This window comes from Dendrobium catenatum, unplaced genomic scaffold (assembly GCF_001605985.2).
Source record: "Dendrobium catenatum unplaced genomic scaffold, ASM160598v2 fragScaff_scaffold_124, whole genome shotgun sequence".
In the NCBI taxonomy this organism is placed as follows: domain Eukaryota; kingdom Viridiplantae; phylum Streptophyta; class Magnoliopsida; order Asparagales; family Orchidaceae; genus Dendrobium; species Dendrobium catenatum.
Genome location: NW_021318586.1, coordinates 718219 through 734096, shown reverse-complemented (window position 1 = coordinate 734096; position 15878 = coordinate 718219). Strand labels below are relative to the sequence as shown.

Sequence of the window (15878 nt, the reverse complement as noted above, 5' to 3'; positions counted from 1 at the left end):
ACCACCGCCGGACTTCCACTCGGCATATTACTGATGTCACAATTATGCTCGACCATCAATTGACTCAAGATTTATGCTCGACCACCAAATGATGCCAGACTTCGCCCAGCTGTTAGATTTCTACCCGACGCCGGACTTCCTCCCGTCACCAGATTTTTACCCGACCATGTACTTATGCCCTTCTCCAGACTTCTGTCCATTGCCAGAATTTTACCTGGCGCCAGACTTTTGTCAGAATTTTACCTGACGTCAACTTTTATGTTGTCATCAGACTTTTATCCGTCGTCAAACTTTCGTCGAACTTCTACTCGACACCAAACTTTCGCTCGTTATCAGATTTCTACCCCACTTTGAACTTCTGTCTGTCGTCGAACTTTTGTAGGACTTCTACTCGATGCCAAACTTCCTCCCATTGCCGGACTTTCATCGGACTTCTACCCATCATTGAACTTCCATTAGTCGCCAAACTTCCGCTAGTCCTTGGACTTCCGCCCGTCCTCGGACTTTCATAGGACTTTCGTCGGACTTCTACCTGACACCGAACTTCCGCTCGTCAACAATCCTTCTGACATTTGTTGCTAGACAATAGTCCTTTCGATTTCCGTCGCCCGATGACTACGGTCCTTTCGACCTCAGTCGCCAAACAATGATCTTTTATCAACATCCATCGCCCACCAACTATGGTCTTTCCGACCAAGCGAACACGTCAACAGTGATTCTTCCTATTTCCACCATGTAACACACTCTATATGATGTATATTTGTTACATCAAGCCAAGACATTCCCTCCAATGAAGGGCCTCATTTGTAATCAATTACAAATACTAGTTGACTCATTCAAACTAGGCCAGACCCCTTAGTTTTTTCCCTATTCAGGGTTTTCCACGTAAAAATATTGATGTCTGATTTTATGAATGTCACACCCTCTCTTTCATCTAATTGCATGCTGGATCTTCGAGCAACACTAAGACGTTAAAATTTATATTTCTCTACAGCCGCGAATACTCCGGGATGCCACCACTAATTTCTTCAATTGTCCACTCCGACCATTCATAAATTAACTCAACTCAGATTCCCTCAAGTATAATGAACCGTTGAACATATTTGTAATGGGTGAAAAAAAAAAAATTTACTGCAATCACTTATTTGTTGCTTTCCATTTGAATGACGGATAATTTCGGTCGTCATATTAGGCAAATATCCAGCTCTGCTTCTTCTGAAGCTGCCTATCAACTACTCCACAAATTCAAATTAGGTCCGACCCACCAAAACCTAAAACTCAAAATCGCCATAAGAGTTCACCCCTTCAATTCAGACTATTCATTGATAAAAGCCTTCTACAAAATGCCTATTAATTTCTTCAATGTAGATATATCATTTTGAATTAGAAGAATGTCATCAACTTAAACAAAATAATCACCATCCCATAGAATTTTATTGATATTTATTTTATATTTTTTGGAATCCACAAAAATTTTTCTATGAATTAAAAATTCTCTTATAATAATATTATTATATTATAAAAAATCTAAATACGCTTACATAAATGATTAAAAATCCATTTCCTTTATTTTGTTTAGCAGAGAATCTATTAACAGAGAGGGCTTAGGGAATTTAGAGAAAAAGAAAGAAGTGAGAAAACTAAAATTTGATTTTGAGAGACTCAATCATTTTTGTCCGTTGGCCCAGTTGAAAAATTTGTCCGTCTCGAACTAAGTTACAATATGTCTATCTCAATTTAAAAAATACATAGTTTTAATCTAATTTTTCGATCAAATTTCTATTTTTGTTAGCAAAAAATACATATAACTTTGCACTATAAAATTTTCACAGCATAACTTTTTATATGTTATATTAATTACAATTATTAATATTTTGAATATTTTAAAAAAAAATTAGAATGGGTTTTAAAATTTGTGAGGCTTTTATTGAATAGAAAGTTATATGGACTCTGAAAAATAGTGTTGTGGTATGATAGAAGTTCTAAAATATTATTTTATATAATACCTGATAATTTAGTTATTTTTTGAAATTGTATATTTTTGCTTAATATGTTTTTTGTTGCTCACCGTTATAAAAAACTGTGCAATTTTGATACATGCTTAATTACTCTTTAACTCCTATGATGTGATGATATATATCATATATGGTTAAATTATATATCCCGGGAGGCATAAGGACCCGCCGACCCGAACCCGACCCGCCGACCCGAATCCGACCCGCCGACCCGAATTGATACCCCTAGGAAATATTATGGTGCTTGTAAGACATGTTTTGGTGGCAATAAGCCATAAGTGCCTATGAGTATGTTTGTTGCTATAAGCACAAATGAAAGTCATAAGGGATTTTGATCTTTTGATATTTTGTTTGGGTCCAAAAAATGTGATATGAACTGATCTATAATATGAATTATAATTTATTTATTTGCTCAGTATTGTTATTTAAATAATTGGATAAATATTGTACTCTTATTACATTTTAGTACAATGATTCATTAGATTGTATTTAACTGCTTTTAGATATTCAGTAAAATATTTAATAAAAGAATTTGAAAATTTAGATCGAATTGTGTGACATACTGAGCTGTTGTAGCTCACTGTGATTTTACTTCTAGTTTTAATACGTTGGAAAAGGGAAGGAGACAATTGATTAGCTAGCTATTCCGGATTAGATATAAGTTTATATGTATTTCTCTATTTTGATTTTTATACATTCATATATATTTTATTATTCATTTTTAGTTCTATAGCTTCAACATATAGCCATGTATTATAATGTAGATACATTTTGATGAAATAAAAGAAATCTTGTGAATGCATTTATTTTTAATATTTGAATATTTTAGTAGCTCTGAAATATGTATGTTGTTTAAAATAAAATTTAAAAGATAATATGAAATATTTTAAAACTAGATCTTGAGATTTGTCTGTCACAATTCAACACAATAAGATTGATCTTGATAGGATGGGTTGTGACAAGATGTTGTGGTATCAGAGTAATAATTTTATAATTTGAATATAAAATAAAGCTATAAAAATTGATCTATAAGTATAGTGGGGAAGTTTCAAGTTTGTCTGGTGGGTCTCCCAAAGGATTATATTGGCAGGGGTTAGAATATGGAGGATACAATCGCACTGTCTCGTAAGACAAAACTATAGTAGGCCTTTACACTCTGTGCAAGCAGGCCAATGAGAGAGCATATAAGATTATACATATAATTAACCATGGAGGATAGCGACTTTCCCTTACACACCTCAATAACTAATAATATATATATATATATATCCCAATAATCATGAGATTTATCCCATTCGATAAATCAACTCGAATGAGGTTTATTTAATGTAGGTGTAATTTTCCCAAGAGCGCAAGCCCCGTTGTTAATTACATCTTAGGTCTCAACCTAGAAAAACTCTTGATTAATAATGCTATATTATTCTCTTCAAGGGTTTGACACATAAGGGATTACCTAGGCTCTCCTAATCCAAAGGTAGATAGACTCAATCTGGCTATTTCAACATACATGGATCACACAAGAACTCGGCCAGTCAAAAGAGCAGAAATTAGAGAAGGAGACATTACACACCAAGAATGCATGAGAGAAAGATGGAAGCTATGCCATCAGTGTGACGCTGATGGATGAGATTTAGAGCTTTCGAATAATGGAGAGCTTACTCACCGAAAAGGCATACAATGGTATACCAATACCATCAGCCTTTGATCATAGATCTACAAAGGAAATACTGTATACCAAGTACTAACACCTACTAAATTTAAACATAGAAATGTCATATATATGACTTTCACGGCACTTTTTAATGTCTAATGTAGCTGTTTAAACATCTACTAATTTATTTGAAGCATTTTAGTAACTGTTACAAATCCGTTATATTTGCGTTCGCTGCAAAGGCTTTTGCAGTGATTTTATGAGTGTTGTTGTAGGAATGTTTTAGCAGTGCTTTTAGCATGAGTTAAATCCACTACTAAAGGGTAGCACATAGTAAAAAAATATAATGCCAAAAAAAATAATGTTGTCATCAAATTATAAATATCAATAAAACATTAAACAAACATAAATTGAGTGAATATTAATAACATATAAATCAACAGTTCAAGAATTTTTTTTCAACACAAAGAAAAGAACTTTTTCCATTCCTCTAGGTACAAGACCAAAATAAGATAAAATGACGAATCATTTATATGCCTTTCAAACCATCCTTAAAATTTCATCCATTACTACAATAATAATAAGAGAAGTCAACTATAGATGATCTGTACCCATATGCTACAAAGAAGTAAGTCATTTGTTGGACATCATAGCCATTGCATCTCTGTAAAGATTAACCTAAGCTGAGAAAAATGAAACAAAGTAATACTACACTTAACAATATAAGCACTGATCATAAAACAAAACTAGAAGTGGATCAAGGAAAAAAAAAACCTTTAGTTGAAGTAATCACTAGAGAATAAGACCTCAATATTGGACCTTATCAAGCACAGAAGCAGTAATTACAAGGAAGATTTAAGTGAAGTATTCAGTAGAAAATCTCTATGCTTGAATCAGATGCAAGCTTCATCATCACCATAGGAAACATATATATGATAAAGACAAATATGTGCATGCTCTAATTTTCTTGGTGAAACTAATTTTTTATCAACTACTGTGAGGACACCTGTGGAAAGCAAAAGAGAAAGCAGAGGGAAGGTAGAGGAAAGTATTTTTCTGTAGTGCAAGTAATTTCTATTGTTTCATATTAATCTGTTATACATAGTATGAGTATATATGTAAGAAGATGGGTATAAAGGTAATTAGGAAAATAAGAGTTTGTTAGTTTGTGGCAGAGAAAGTGGATTAGTGTTATAGCTTTCTATGAACAACCATACATTAATCACCTCGATGATGATAGATGTGGTTGCTCGAAAAGCTTCAAAACCATCCAAACATGCTACATCATTACCATAGGCAATATAGAGATATTTCATAACAACCATATGCAACTGATGGCTAAATTCTGATCATTATCATCTCCCTCACAAATTCTTACTAGAAAAATACATCAAAGGCACACTGCTGCATGTTATGTGAATTTCATTAATCCTGATAATTGTCATATGATTAAGTCCTCCCAATTGCATTTCAAGGTAGAGATAAAGCTAATAGTAGGATTTCCTAATGAAAATTATAAATATTTTTTTCTATAATGTAGTTTCATTTCATTTTTCTTTTTCATAGCAAGGGATTATGATATTACACCTCCTCAAGCAACATCACTCCTCAGAGCTACAAAGCTTCATCATATGAACATAAGTTCTATAGGGCATAAACATCACTCCTTTATAATGAGAAGCATGACAACAGAAATGAGCACAAAATTTATTTGCAAAGATCCTTAATTTATTTGTCCAAACCACTTATATATTTCTGAAATAATGGAAACAAATTTGAAAAGATAAGAATACGATATTCCAATAAATATGTTCAAATTAAAAAAAAAAAACAACCATATTTGTGGCTTGCATTTTTTTCGAGATATCCTTTCATCATTCCATTTCATAAAAAATCCAGCATATATACCATCATATGATTTTCTTTCACCAGTTCGATTCAATTGCCTAATTCTCCCTGTAAGTAGCTAGACGAGAATCAAACAGGCATTTGAGAAGAAAATGACAAGAAGGAAGGGAGCAAGAAAAAGAATGAGGAGAAGAGGGCTTTTTTAATTATCACTGAATGAGATATCACAGGCTTCCATGACACAAGTGTAGATGATGGTATTCTCCTAACGAGTGAATTAAAGGGTACTTGAGTAGACCAAACTTATCAAGGAACTTCGTCCACAACTTGATAAAGAAGAACCTTAGGAGCCTTGTGGCGACGTTGAGGGAGGGGATGATACTGGTAGTGATATTAAACTCCATCACGGTGATGCTAAACATGACGGAGAGGAAGAAGCTCATCTCCATTGCTCTAAAGGTCAGTTGCTCAAGCCACAGAGGAATTTTTATTCCCCTCAAACACCTTCTCAATGGACATCAATCATCTCCACCTCCTCATGATTCACCCTATAGCTGCCTTCGGTGCCTCAACATCGACATTCTCTGTTTTATTTCCTCGGTTGATCATTTGGTCTGGTAGACAGATGCGGGATAAGTAGAGCGGTAGCTAGGGCAGGGCAGGGAGAGGAGAACATGAGATCATGTAGTAGTGATTTTAAATTGAGAGCAGGGGTGGCGACCAGCTGCCAAAATATTAAGTTTTTAATAATTTTTTAGCGGCTGTTAAAAATGCTACATATGCCAATATATAACAACGGTTTTAAAACAGGTACTAAAAACTTTTGCAAAAACTTTATATTTTTAGTAGTATTCATACATGTGCGAGAGTGTCATGATGTGTAGGCATCAGAAGGATCAACAAAGACGAGAGCTTGTCTACATACTAAATTGATGAAGATAAAGACATGAGCTTGTAGAAGAAGTTTGGGTCACGACATTAAGATGAAATCGAGTCACGTACCAGACTTCAAACTGAGGCTTCGTTTGGGACGAATTTCTTACCGCTTCTTAAAGCATCTTTCTAGTACAAAAATTTAAACTTTTGTACTTAAAAGCTACATTAAGAAGCGGTAAGAAAGCCGTCACAAACGAAGCCTAAGTCATAGGGATAACACAAGCGTACAGTGCAAGAAGAGGTGAAGCATGAGAAGGAGGAAGCTAGGTATTAGACAACTAAGGCCTACAATAGCTCTAATACCATCATGAGAGGAAACAAAGTTTATTGCATGTTATCAATATAATTGGAGCCTATAAATAGGCAAAAACAAATAACATATCATGAAGGAAATAGTGACAATGTATATAACCAATTAAGATAAAATATTACATTATCATAATAAAATTATATAAATATATCCTTTCTATTTATTTTATTTTTAATTTTGATATGATTTTGAAGTTTATAGACTCTCATAGACTTACATAAAATATAAAAACAAACCCGTGTCAAGCAAACATACCATATCATCAATAGAGTAGCTGTTACCTTCTACTACCACACCATATAAGGCGACTAAAATCTTATCTTTGGCTAGGCATTTGAGTTTTTGACCATGACTAAGGTGAGAGGAGAGGGGAAAGATAATTATTTACACCCATATTAATGGACATCATATTGGGTTTAGGGTTTGCAAGGCAATGTTTAACTCCACCTTCAAGCTTTTACAATCAACCTATTAACATGCATTATTTGCAGTTGAAAATTGTGGATCATAAAACTCATTTAAGGTAAACAACTATTTGTACCCCGGCCCGGCCCTTTTATTCGCCTCTAGGAGCATAATACTTTGGCATCTTAATCCAGGATCATATTTTAGTATTAGATCATTAAAACTTACATATAATTAATCACATTCCAAATGCAATTCGTTCCAACTCAATAAAATTTATGGTAAACCATTTAAATCTCATCATTCAGATTTAAAAGAGAATTATTTTATCATCACTTTGAGCTTAAGGCTTCGTTTAGGATTACTTTCTTTCTGCTTCTTAAAGCAGTTTTTTAGTATAAAATTAAAAATTTTGTACTAAAAAAATGTTTTAAGAAGCAGAAAGAAAGATGTTCCAAATGAAGCTTAAATCATTTGAATCAAATTAAAATTGCTGGCCAAAATATTTCATATAGACGCGGAAGAACAAAAAAATAACATAGCTTATCAAAAGAATAAAAAACAAATAGAACTGATAAAAATCATTGGACTTTCACTGCTTATAAGCACTAGTGATAGTGTGACAAAATCCTAAGGCCCCCTTCAAGAGAATTTTGCTTGGGACATCTTGAGATACTTTTTCTCTCCATAAAATGATGCCAAATTCAGTACATTATATTGTTAATAAAATTGCTAACCATGTGAGCAAAGTAGGTTTTCAGTCTTTAATTACCATTAAGTTCTAAATAAAAATTAATTATTCCAGTACAATTTGATGGCAATGATAGTATATTTTAGCATAAACTCATTTAAGGTAAGCAGCTATTATTGAACTTCCATGCTTCTAATAGATTTTTTTTTTTTCAATCTAGAAGTTTACATGGGTACTAGCTAGCTGCCTTTCTTATGTAAGATTAGCAAAAAAAATTCATAAATAATTTGACTGGGTCATATTAACATATTCTTTTCACCAAAATAGAAAAGATGTACTATGCAAAATGGCTTGCTAGCATGTGATTGATGGGAGCAATTATTACGCCAGGTTACCTTCCGCGTCCAGAGACCAATAATCACGCGCCACGTCACCTGAAATTTGATATTGAGCACTCGGTATTGCTCGGTATACGTCTGAATTTCATGTTTTTTCTCTGGATGTAATAATTACTCGACTGATGGGGTTGGAAGTCCATCTTGGTGTCGTCAATAACTTACCAAAAAAGATAAATAAGAGATTGGTAGGTAACACGTTCGAATTTTTTACGATATAGTTAAAAAAGATCAAACATGCAACATTAATCGCAACATAATTTTGCCTTTTTAATTAAATTGCGAAGTGATTTTGTATTTTAATTAAATGCAAAATCCTTTTTTCATTTTTTGAATTATTATATTCAACATTTATTTAATATGACACCACCCTCCGCGACGGCGAGCAAGCCCCTGGAGGCGCCATGACCGCCGAGCAGAAGATCGCCGTCGCCCGAAACCTCGTCCTCCTCGGCGTCGACGTCATCGACGCCGGCTTCCCGATTTCCTCGCCGGAGGATTTCAATGCCGTTAAATTGATTGCCGACGAGGTCGGGAATATGCGAGGAAGGCATGAGCCGGTCATCATGGCCGCGGCGCGCTGCTCGAAGATTGATATTGATACGGCGTGGGCGGCGGTGAGCGGTGCACGGCGGCCGAGGCTCGGTACCTTCATCGCGACGAGTGAGATTCATATGAAGCATAAGCTGAAGAAGAACGCAGATGAGGTGGTGGCGATTGCAAGGGAAATGGTCGCGTATGCGAGAAGTGTCGGCTTTCAAGATATCTCCTTTGCCGCCGAGGACTCTCTCAGGCGAGTGGCAAAAATACAAGTTTTAATTATTTAATTTATTAAAAAAAAAGATTTTATTAATGAACTATATAATTTATTTATTTTAATTAAATTTAGAATCTCGAACTCTACTAACGTGGTAAAACACAAGTTGACCCTTGATATCAATTGTAAATTATCAAGTAAAAAATTAGACTCTACAACAACAGCAACAACGACAACAACAATAATATCAAGCCTTTGTCCCACGACGTTGGGTCGGCTACATGAATCTTTTTTCATCATTATGTCATGTTAAAAGTCAAATTCTCATTTAGATTTAATAAATAAAGATCATTTCTAATATTTTATAACCAATTTTATCGTAGCTAAGCCGTCGATTAAGCCGTCGTTATCGTCCGACGGCGTAACCGCCGGTGTAGCCGTCGGTAATACCGACGGCCTCTAAACCGCCGGTTCAAACCGCCGGTTTTCACTGTTTTTCCTGTAGTGATATCTTTATCTTTCTTAACATAAGTCAAATTAGTACCTTAACTTTTCTAACTCTGGGTCATCATAAGACCACCGTTTAATGAGATCGACTAAACCATCTAAGCCGACTCTCTCTAATCTTATCTTCTCTTGGAGCTACTCTAATCTTTTCACGTATATACTCATTTCGTATCATATCTCTAAGGGTAAAGCCGCTCATCCACCTAAGCATCCTCATCTCTTCAACACTTAATTTAATACTATGCTTCCCTTTTAATGGCCAACATTCATCGTCATAAAGTATTGCAGGTCTCACCGTCATCTTATAGAATTTTCCCTTAAGTTTGAGGGGGACTTTTTCTATTGCACAACAAGCCCGATTCATTCCTCCACTTCAACCATCCAACTTGAATTCTACTGATAATATCCCCATCTATTTCAAAACGATTTGATCAAATAGGACTCTGAATGATTTAATTTCGAGCCCATATAATTTTAATATAAAATCAGCTCAAAACGATTTGATCTGAGTTGATTCTTTCTGATCTCTAGGATAGTTAGGAGTGAAACTATTTTGGCCTAGTAAAAGTGAAAAAATCAAAAATTGTTTGCGAGTAAAATATGATCTTTTATGGTACAATTTCATTTTAACCTACAAATAAATCTATATATTGATAATAGACAAATTCTGTTTTTTTTTTTCTCCTTTGTATCACTTGAAGGTCGGATAAGGATTTCCTTTGTCGTATTTTCGGAGAAGCCATAAAGGCTGGGGCGAGAACAGTGATCATAGCAGACACAGTTGGTTGCTCGCTCCCATCGGAGATCAGCAGACTCGTCACATACATCAAAGCCCACACACCAGGCATAGAAAACGCAACCATCTCCCTCCATTGCCACAATGATCTCGGCCTCGCCAATGCCAATACTCTCGCTGTACCAAGACTTCTTCTTCTTCTTCTTTCTCTCTCTGTCTCTCCCGATGTATCTGTGTTTCTCTCATTCATTCATGGGATCTTTCCAATGGCATGAATTACAGGGTATTGAAGCCGGTGCGAGGGAGGTTGAGGTCACCATCAATGGTATTGGGGAAAGGGCAGGAAATGCAGCCCTAGAGGAGGTAAAAGCTATGATTTTGCTTAATTTCCTTTTTTAAAATGTACTGTTATCATCCATTTATCAATATTCAATTGTGTTAGTTTAATCATTTGACTGACCTTTGCAGGTGGTCATGGCCATAAAGTGCCGAAAAGAATTAATGGGAGGTCTTTATACCGGGGTTAACACCAAATATATTAGTGCAATAAGCAAGATGGTACATCATTTATCATACTCATCAGTTATGATCATGTACTCGTAATGGATGAATGCCATGTAATGAACTCTTATGTAATGCAGGTTGTAGAGTACACTGGATTGAATGTTCAATCATACAAGGCTATTGTTGGAGCTAATGCTTTTTCTCATGAAAGTGGTATTCATCAGGTACGAATATTCGTATAATGATTTTTCTACAATATTGGAGAATAATTTTATTTGAATATGATGCTTTGAAATACTATATGAACCTAATGTCGACATTTTATTTTTGCATGGTACCAATACTTCTAATTATTCATTGGTGTTCATTTTAAATCATCTGCTCTTTTAGATATTTGTATCTAAAATTATTTTGTATAAACAAAACTTTTTAGATTCAATAGCGTTATTTCAATCAAGGTGTTCATACAAAGGAGCAAGATTACTAGAAAAGAAAGTGGGAGTGTTAGTAATTAGCGGGATATAAATTGCAACACTTGAAATATGAAGACCTTTTTCTACCAATTCATAGATGTAGAAAAGAGAAGGAATGATATCACAGAGATGGAGTGTCTAACGAAGTTTACAATTGCAAACCAAATTACAAGAATTTAAATCCTGATGACTTTATGAGAGGGAATGTTATAAGAATATATATGCATCAATTCATGTAGGGAACTATAATATCTTATTCGTTAAAAATGTTTTTTAAGAATCATTAAACACTTATCATTAATTATAGTTAAATATATTTGCGAATCTTTTGAACTATCTAGTCATAAATACAATGTGTACTCAACCACACCTTCAGAACTGCTGCTCTCAGAATAATCAGCTTTTAAAGGAGTCACTTTTTCCTGCTTTTTTATCCTCGATTAGGATCATGTACTCATAATAGATGAAGACCATGTAACAAATTCTTATGTAATGTAGATTGTGTGGTGAAGTACAAATTGCATTTATGACTAGTTCAAAAGATTTCTGAAAAGCTTTTACGTACAATATAGCCTTGTGTGGTTGAACATTCAATCTAGTGTACTCTACAACCTACATTACAAAAGAATTCATTACATGGCCTTCATCTATTATGAGTACATGATCATAATTGACACAAAAATTTAGTTTTTGTATGTCTCAAAACATGCTAGTTTATTCCATATGCTTCATTTCATGAGTTGCTCCCAAATTCCTTTATTCTCAAAACTAACCCATGATGCAAGAGTTTGGATTTCCATGATGTTATTGCTAGATGGGTTTAGAGAAGTTAATTATTCCAGAACTTGCCCCTTGATTCATCTTTCACCCTTATCCTGGTTCAACCACAATGCACTAATTAAGTTTATACCTTATGCTTATTCTCTAAGCATTTAAATTTGGCTATATGTTAGATCTATAGGAAGGATCAATTTTAGGTCATCCACCTTTTGTAATACTTGCCTACAGTCTTTGGTTATAGTGTTAACTTCTTATGGTGAAAATTTTTGTTCTGTTTGTGGGGATAATGTTCTTTAACATTAAAATAATACACTTCATTTTAGCTTTTGTGAAAATTTTTCTCTTTGATTTTTAGGATGGCATTCTGAAATTTAGAGGAACATATGAATTTATTTCTAGTGAAGATATTGGACTGGATCGAACAAGTGAATCTGGTATTGTTCTAGGAAAGCTCAGGTACCTACTCCTTTTCCCCCTTCCCACTATATAATGTTATGAAGCGTGTGGTTAATCTATAATTTTTTTTACGCCCAAAAATACATTAAACGTTGCAATAACATATACCTCTCTTTAAAGGGATGATTGTCATATAGAATATTTAAAGGTAAAAATAAATAGTTGGGAAAAGCTTGATTATGATAATGGTTGGGATGCCTTCTACTTGTTTGAAAATCTAATTGAAATAAGTGCTGCCAATATTTATTTATTTTTTAAAACCTTTTGATGTTATGACTTAGTTTTTATTGAAGCACAATAGTAACATTTCTTTCTCTTTTTAATCGGGACTTTATCCAGTTGCACAATAGTTGAAGTGTATGTAAATTGATCAGAAGTTTCTCCATATGATGTCTATTTTATTTCTTATAATTTGTTTCAGAATGTTCATGTTAGTTCAATGAATTTGATGGGATATAAACTCACTTTATCAACACATGTATTTGAACTATTTTTTAAATGTTAGATGGCTTACTCTAATAGAGATTTCTTGGTTTTTACAATTTTAATCATGACATCTTCAAAGTAATTAATAGCTCCAATATTTAATAAAACTTCTTTATATTGGTAGGACATTTAAGGTGTTTTTCTTATGTTTTTATTCATGCCATATGTAACATGCTCTAATATTTTCCTCACAGTGGGCGACATGCTTTAAAATCTAGGCTTTTGAAGGTAATGCTTTATTGAACTACCATCTTCATTTATAGAGCTGTCAAAATTGGATATGGGGCAGGTTCAGGTTCAACCCGAAACTGACCCGACACTGTTCGACCCGACCTATTTTTGCAAACGGGCCGGTTTTCCAAACCCGACCCGCTCTGGGTATGGGTTAACCCAAACCCGACCCGCTTCGGATATGTTTCACTAAGATTCTTCAACCAGGAATGCTCTATTATTTTTTCCTAATGTGTCTTCCTTTTTTTTTTTTTTTTCCTAATGTGTCTTCCTTATGCTTGCCTATCATACTTCAGTTAGGTTATGATTTAGATGAAACAGAGCTCGATGACGCATTCAAGAAGTTTAAATCGTTAACCGCAAAAAAGAAGGTATATTATTCCATCTCATTGGCACTGGTTATTCCTTTGCTTTGATTACAGTTTATAAAGCATTCCAAATTCATTGGAGCTTAAGCATTCTAAAATGAGTTCATTTTTTTGCAGCATATTACAAATGATGATATTGAAGAAATGGTTTGTAGTAAATCTTTGCTGTTCCAACCAGTATGGTCACTTGGAGATCTTCAGGTAAACTTGATTGCTGCTATGAATTATTTGATCTATCACCCGAGCACATTATCAGTTGATATTTATTAAATTGATCTCATTTTGCAGGTTATGCATGGAACTATGGGATTCTCAGCAGCTGCCGTTAAACTGCTTAATTTGGATGGAAAAGAGAGAATTTCTTCTTCTGTAGGGAAAGGACCAGTTGATGCTGCCTACAAGGCCATTGATAATATTGTCCAGGTACACTGGAATTTCTCTTACAACTTCCTTTCAAGAGTGATTTTCTTTTTGGTTGCCCTTATATATATAAATATACAATAATCTGATAATTTTATTGGAGAGTTTAGTAGATTTCTGGTGAGGATTTGTAAAATTAGGATCTTCGGTGTCATTTATACTTATCATGATTTTTTTAAAAATCTCCTATAAAATTATCAGATTAAAGCTTGGGCTGTGACGGCTTTCTTATTATTTTTTAAAGCAATTTTCTAGCATAAAAATTTTTATTTCAAAAAAGAAAGAATTTGTACTAAAAAATTATTTTAGAAAGTAGTAAGAAAACTGTCTCAAAAGAAGCCGAAGTACATTACGGATTTTTTATTTAATCGAAATATGACCAATTTAATCTAAAAATGACTCGTTTAATCCAAATTCAAATGATATTCGGTTTATTTTGCAAGTAAATATCGTGTTTTTGGGTTAAGCTAGCATTACCCAAAAATTAATCGGACCAAAATTTGAACCATAATTTAACCCAAAAATTAATCAGGTCAACTCAAATTTAGATTTTTAGAGTCAAGTATTGGTTGGGTTGTCAAATTGGATCATTTATTAACACCCATATCCAATGCTCCCAATATAGTCCACCCATGATGACTTGCCTCTTATACTAAGTACGCCCTTGTTTTATATATATAGCGTTATATTATTTTCTAAAGTTTATTTTCTTGAATTTCATCTGAATACCATCTGGCCTTTGTTGTATGTTATCTTGTGTCCATAACATATTGTAACAGTACTTTTCTAATAATTTCTTAATGAAAACTGCAGACTCCTATAAAGCTTGTTGAATATACAAACTCTGCTGCTGATGGCATACATGCAATTTATAAGACACAAGTTGTCCTAAGTGAAGATAATGATGACATTTCTACACACCCTTCATCTGTAATAGCTCATGATCATGGTAACGGCCATACTTGTTTAGAGAAACTCAATGGTCATGGATTGAGGTTCGTTGATTCTCAGCTACTTGTTTAGAGAAACCCAATAACCGGCTCAAGTTCGAACTCGTGCTCGTTTACTAAACTTGCTCGACTCGTGAGCTCGATAAGCTCGGCTCACGAGCCCATAAACGAGTTGAGCTCGAGCCGGCTCGGCTCACTTACACCCCTAATTAGATCCTATAATATTATCTAATCCATGCTTGAACAGAAAAGTTGGACTCTATATTAACGAGTATGCTCGTGAACATTTTCAATGAATTGAACTCTTCTGTTTTCAGCTCTAGTGGAAGTGGAGAAAACTTGGACGTTGTTGTTGCTAGCGTCGAGGCCTACTTGAAGGCAGTAAATAGGATTTTGGCTAAGAAAGAATCCAGCTAGCTAGATCTAGCTAGACGTTTGAAATCCAGCATCCAAGGTATGCTTTGCCAGATTTTAGGGAAATTTTTTGGTCATTATTGGTTCTTAAAGCCATTGTATTGGCGTTGAGGTGATTGCAATACATTTTTATTTCTAAGAGGGATTGCTTCAATTGCAAGTGCTACGTACCCATTTCACATGATACTTAAGTAGTTAAGTAAATTAAAATTTTTAAGTAAAATTAAGAGTTGATGCCGCCATATCTAAATTTCAGATGTGAACTATCTATCAATAACAAGAAGTTAACTAAATTTGCATTAATCAATATATATGTGGCCTTTACTGCCTTTGATGAGGTGTACTAAAGTTCACAAACTAAATTAAATCACATACAACACATATAACAACTAATAATATAACAATTCAATCGTGGCCGTCGATCTACGGCCCCTTCTATTATAAACTTTTCATGCATTGATGTTCCCATCATAAATGTTAAGCACCGCTCACTCCTCAGGTAGTACGTCAAAGCTTGAAAATCCAAGATATCTTGACTAGCATCT

The 15878-nt window shown here is 34.2% G+C and overlaps 1 protein-coding gene across 3 annotated transcripts; it reads left to right on the top strand.

Annotated features, from left to right (window-relative positions):
* Window positions 1-8640: 8640 nt before the first annotated feature.
* LOC114580508 (2-isopropylmalate synthase A-like) lies at window positions 8641-15363 on the top strand. 3 transcript variants are annotated; one of them, XM_028698297.1, is made up of 13 exons: window positions 8641-9044; window positions 10217-10430; window positions 10534-10614; window positions 10720-10809; window positions 10893-10979; window positions 12364-12464; window positions 13145-13178; window positions 13478-13552; window positions 13667-13750; window positions 13838-13972; window positions 14783-14899; window positions 14993-15024; window positions 15237-15363. In XM_028698297.1, exons 1-13 carry the CDS (start codon window positions 8656-8658, stop codon window positions 15334-15336), a joined length of 1539 nt encoding a protein of 512 aa, XP_028554130.1. In that variant the 5' UTR covers window positions 8641-8655; the 3' UTR covers window positions 15337-15363. The 3 variants fall into 3 exon arrangements, with proteins under 3 accessions (XP_028554130.1, XP_028554125.1, XP_028554122.1); XM_028698292.1 differs by lacking the exon at window positions 14993-15024 and having other exon boundaries at window positions 14783-14902; window positions 15223-15363; XM_028698289.1 differs by lacking the exon at window positions 14993-15024 and having other exon boundaries at window positions 14783-14964.
* The last annotated feature ends 515 nt before the right edge of the window (window positions 15364-15878 follow it).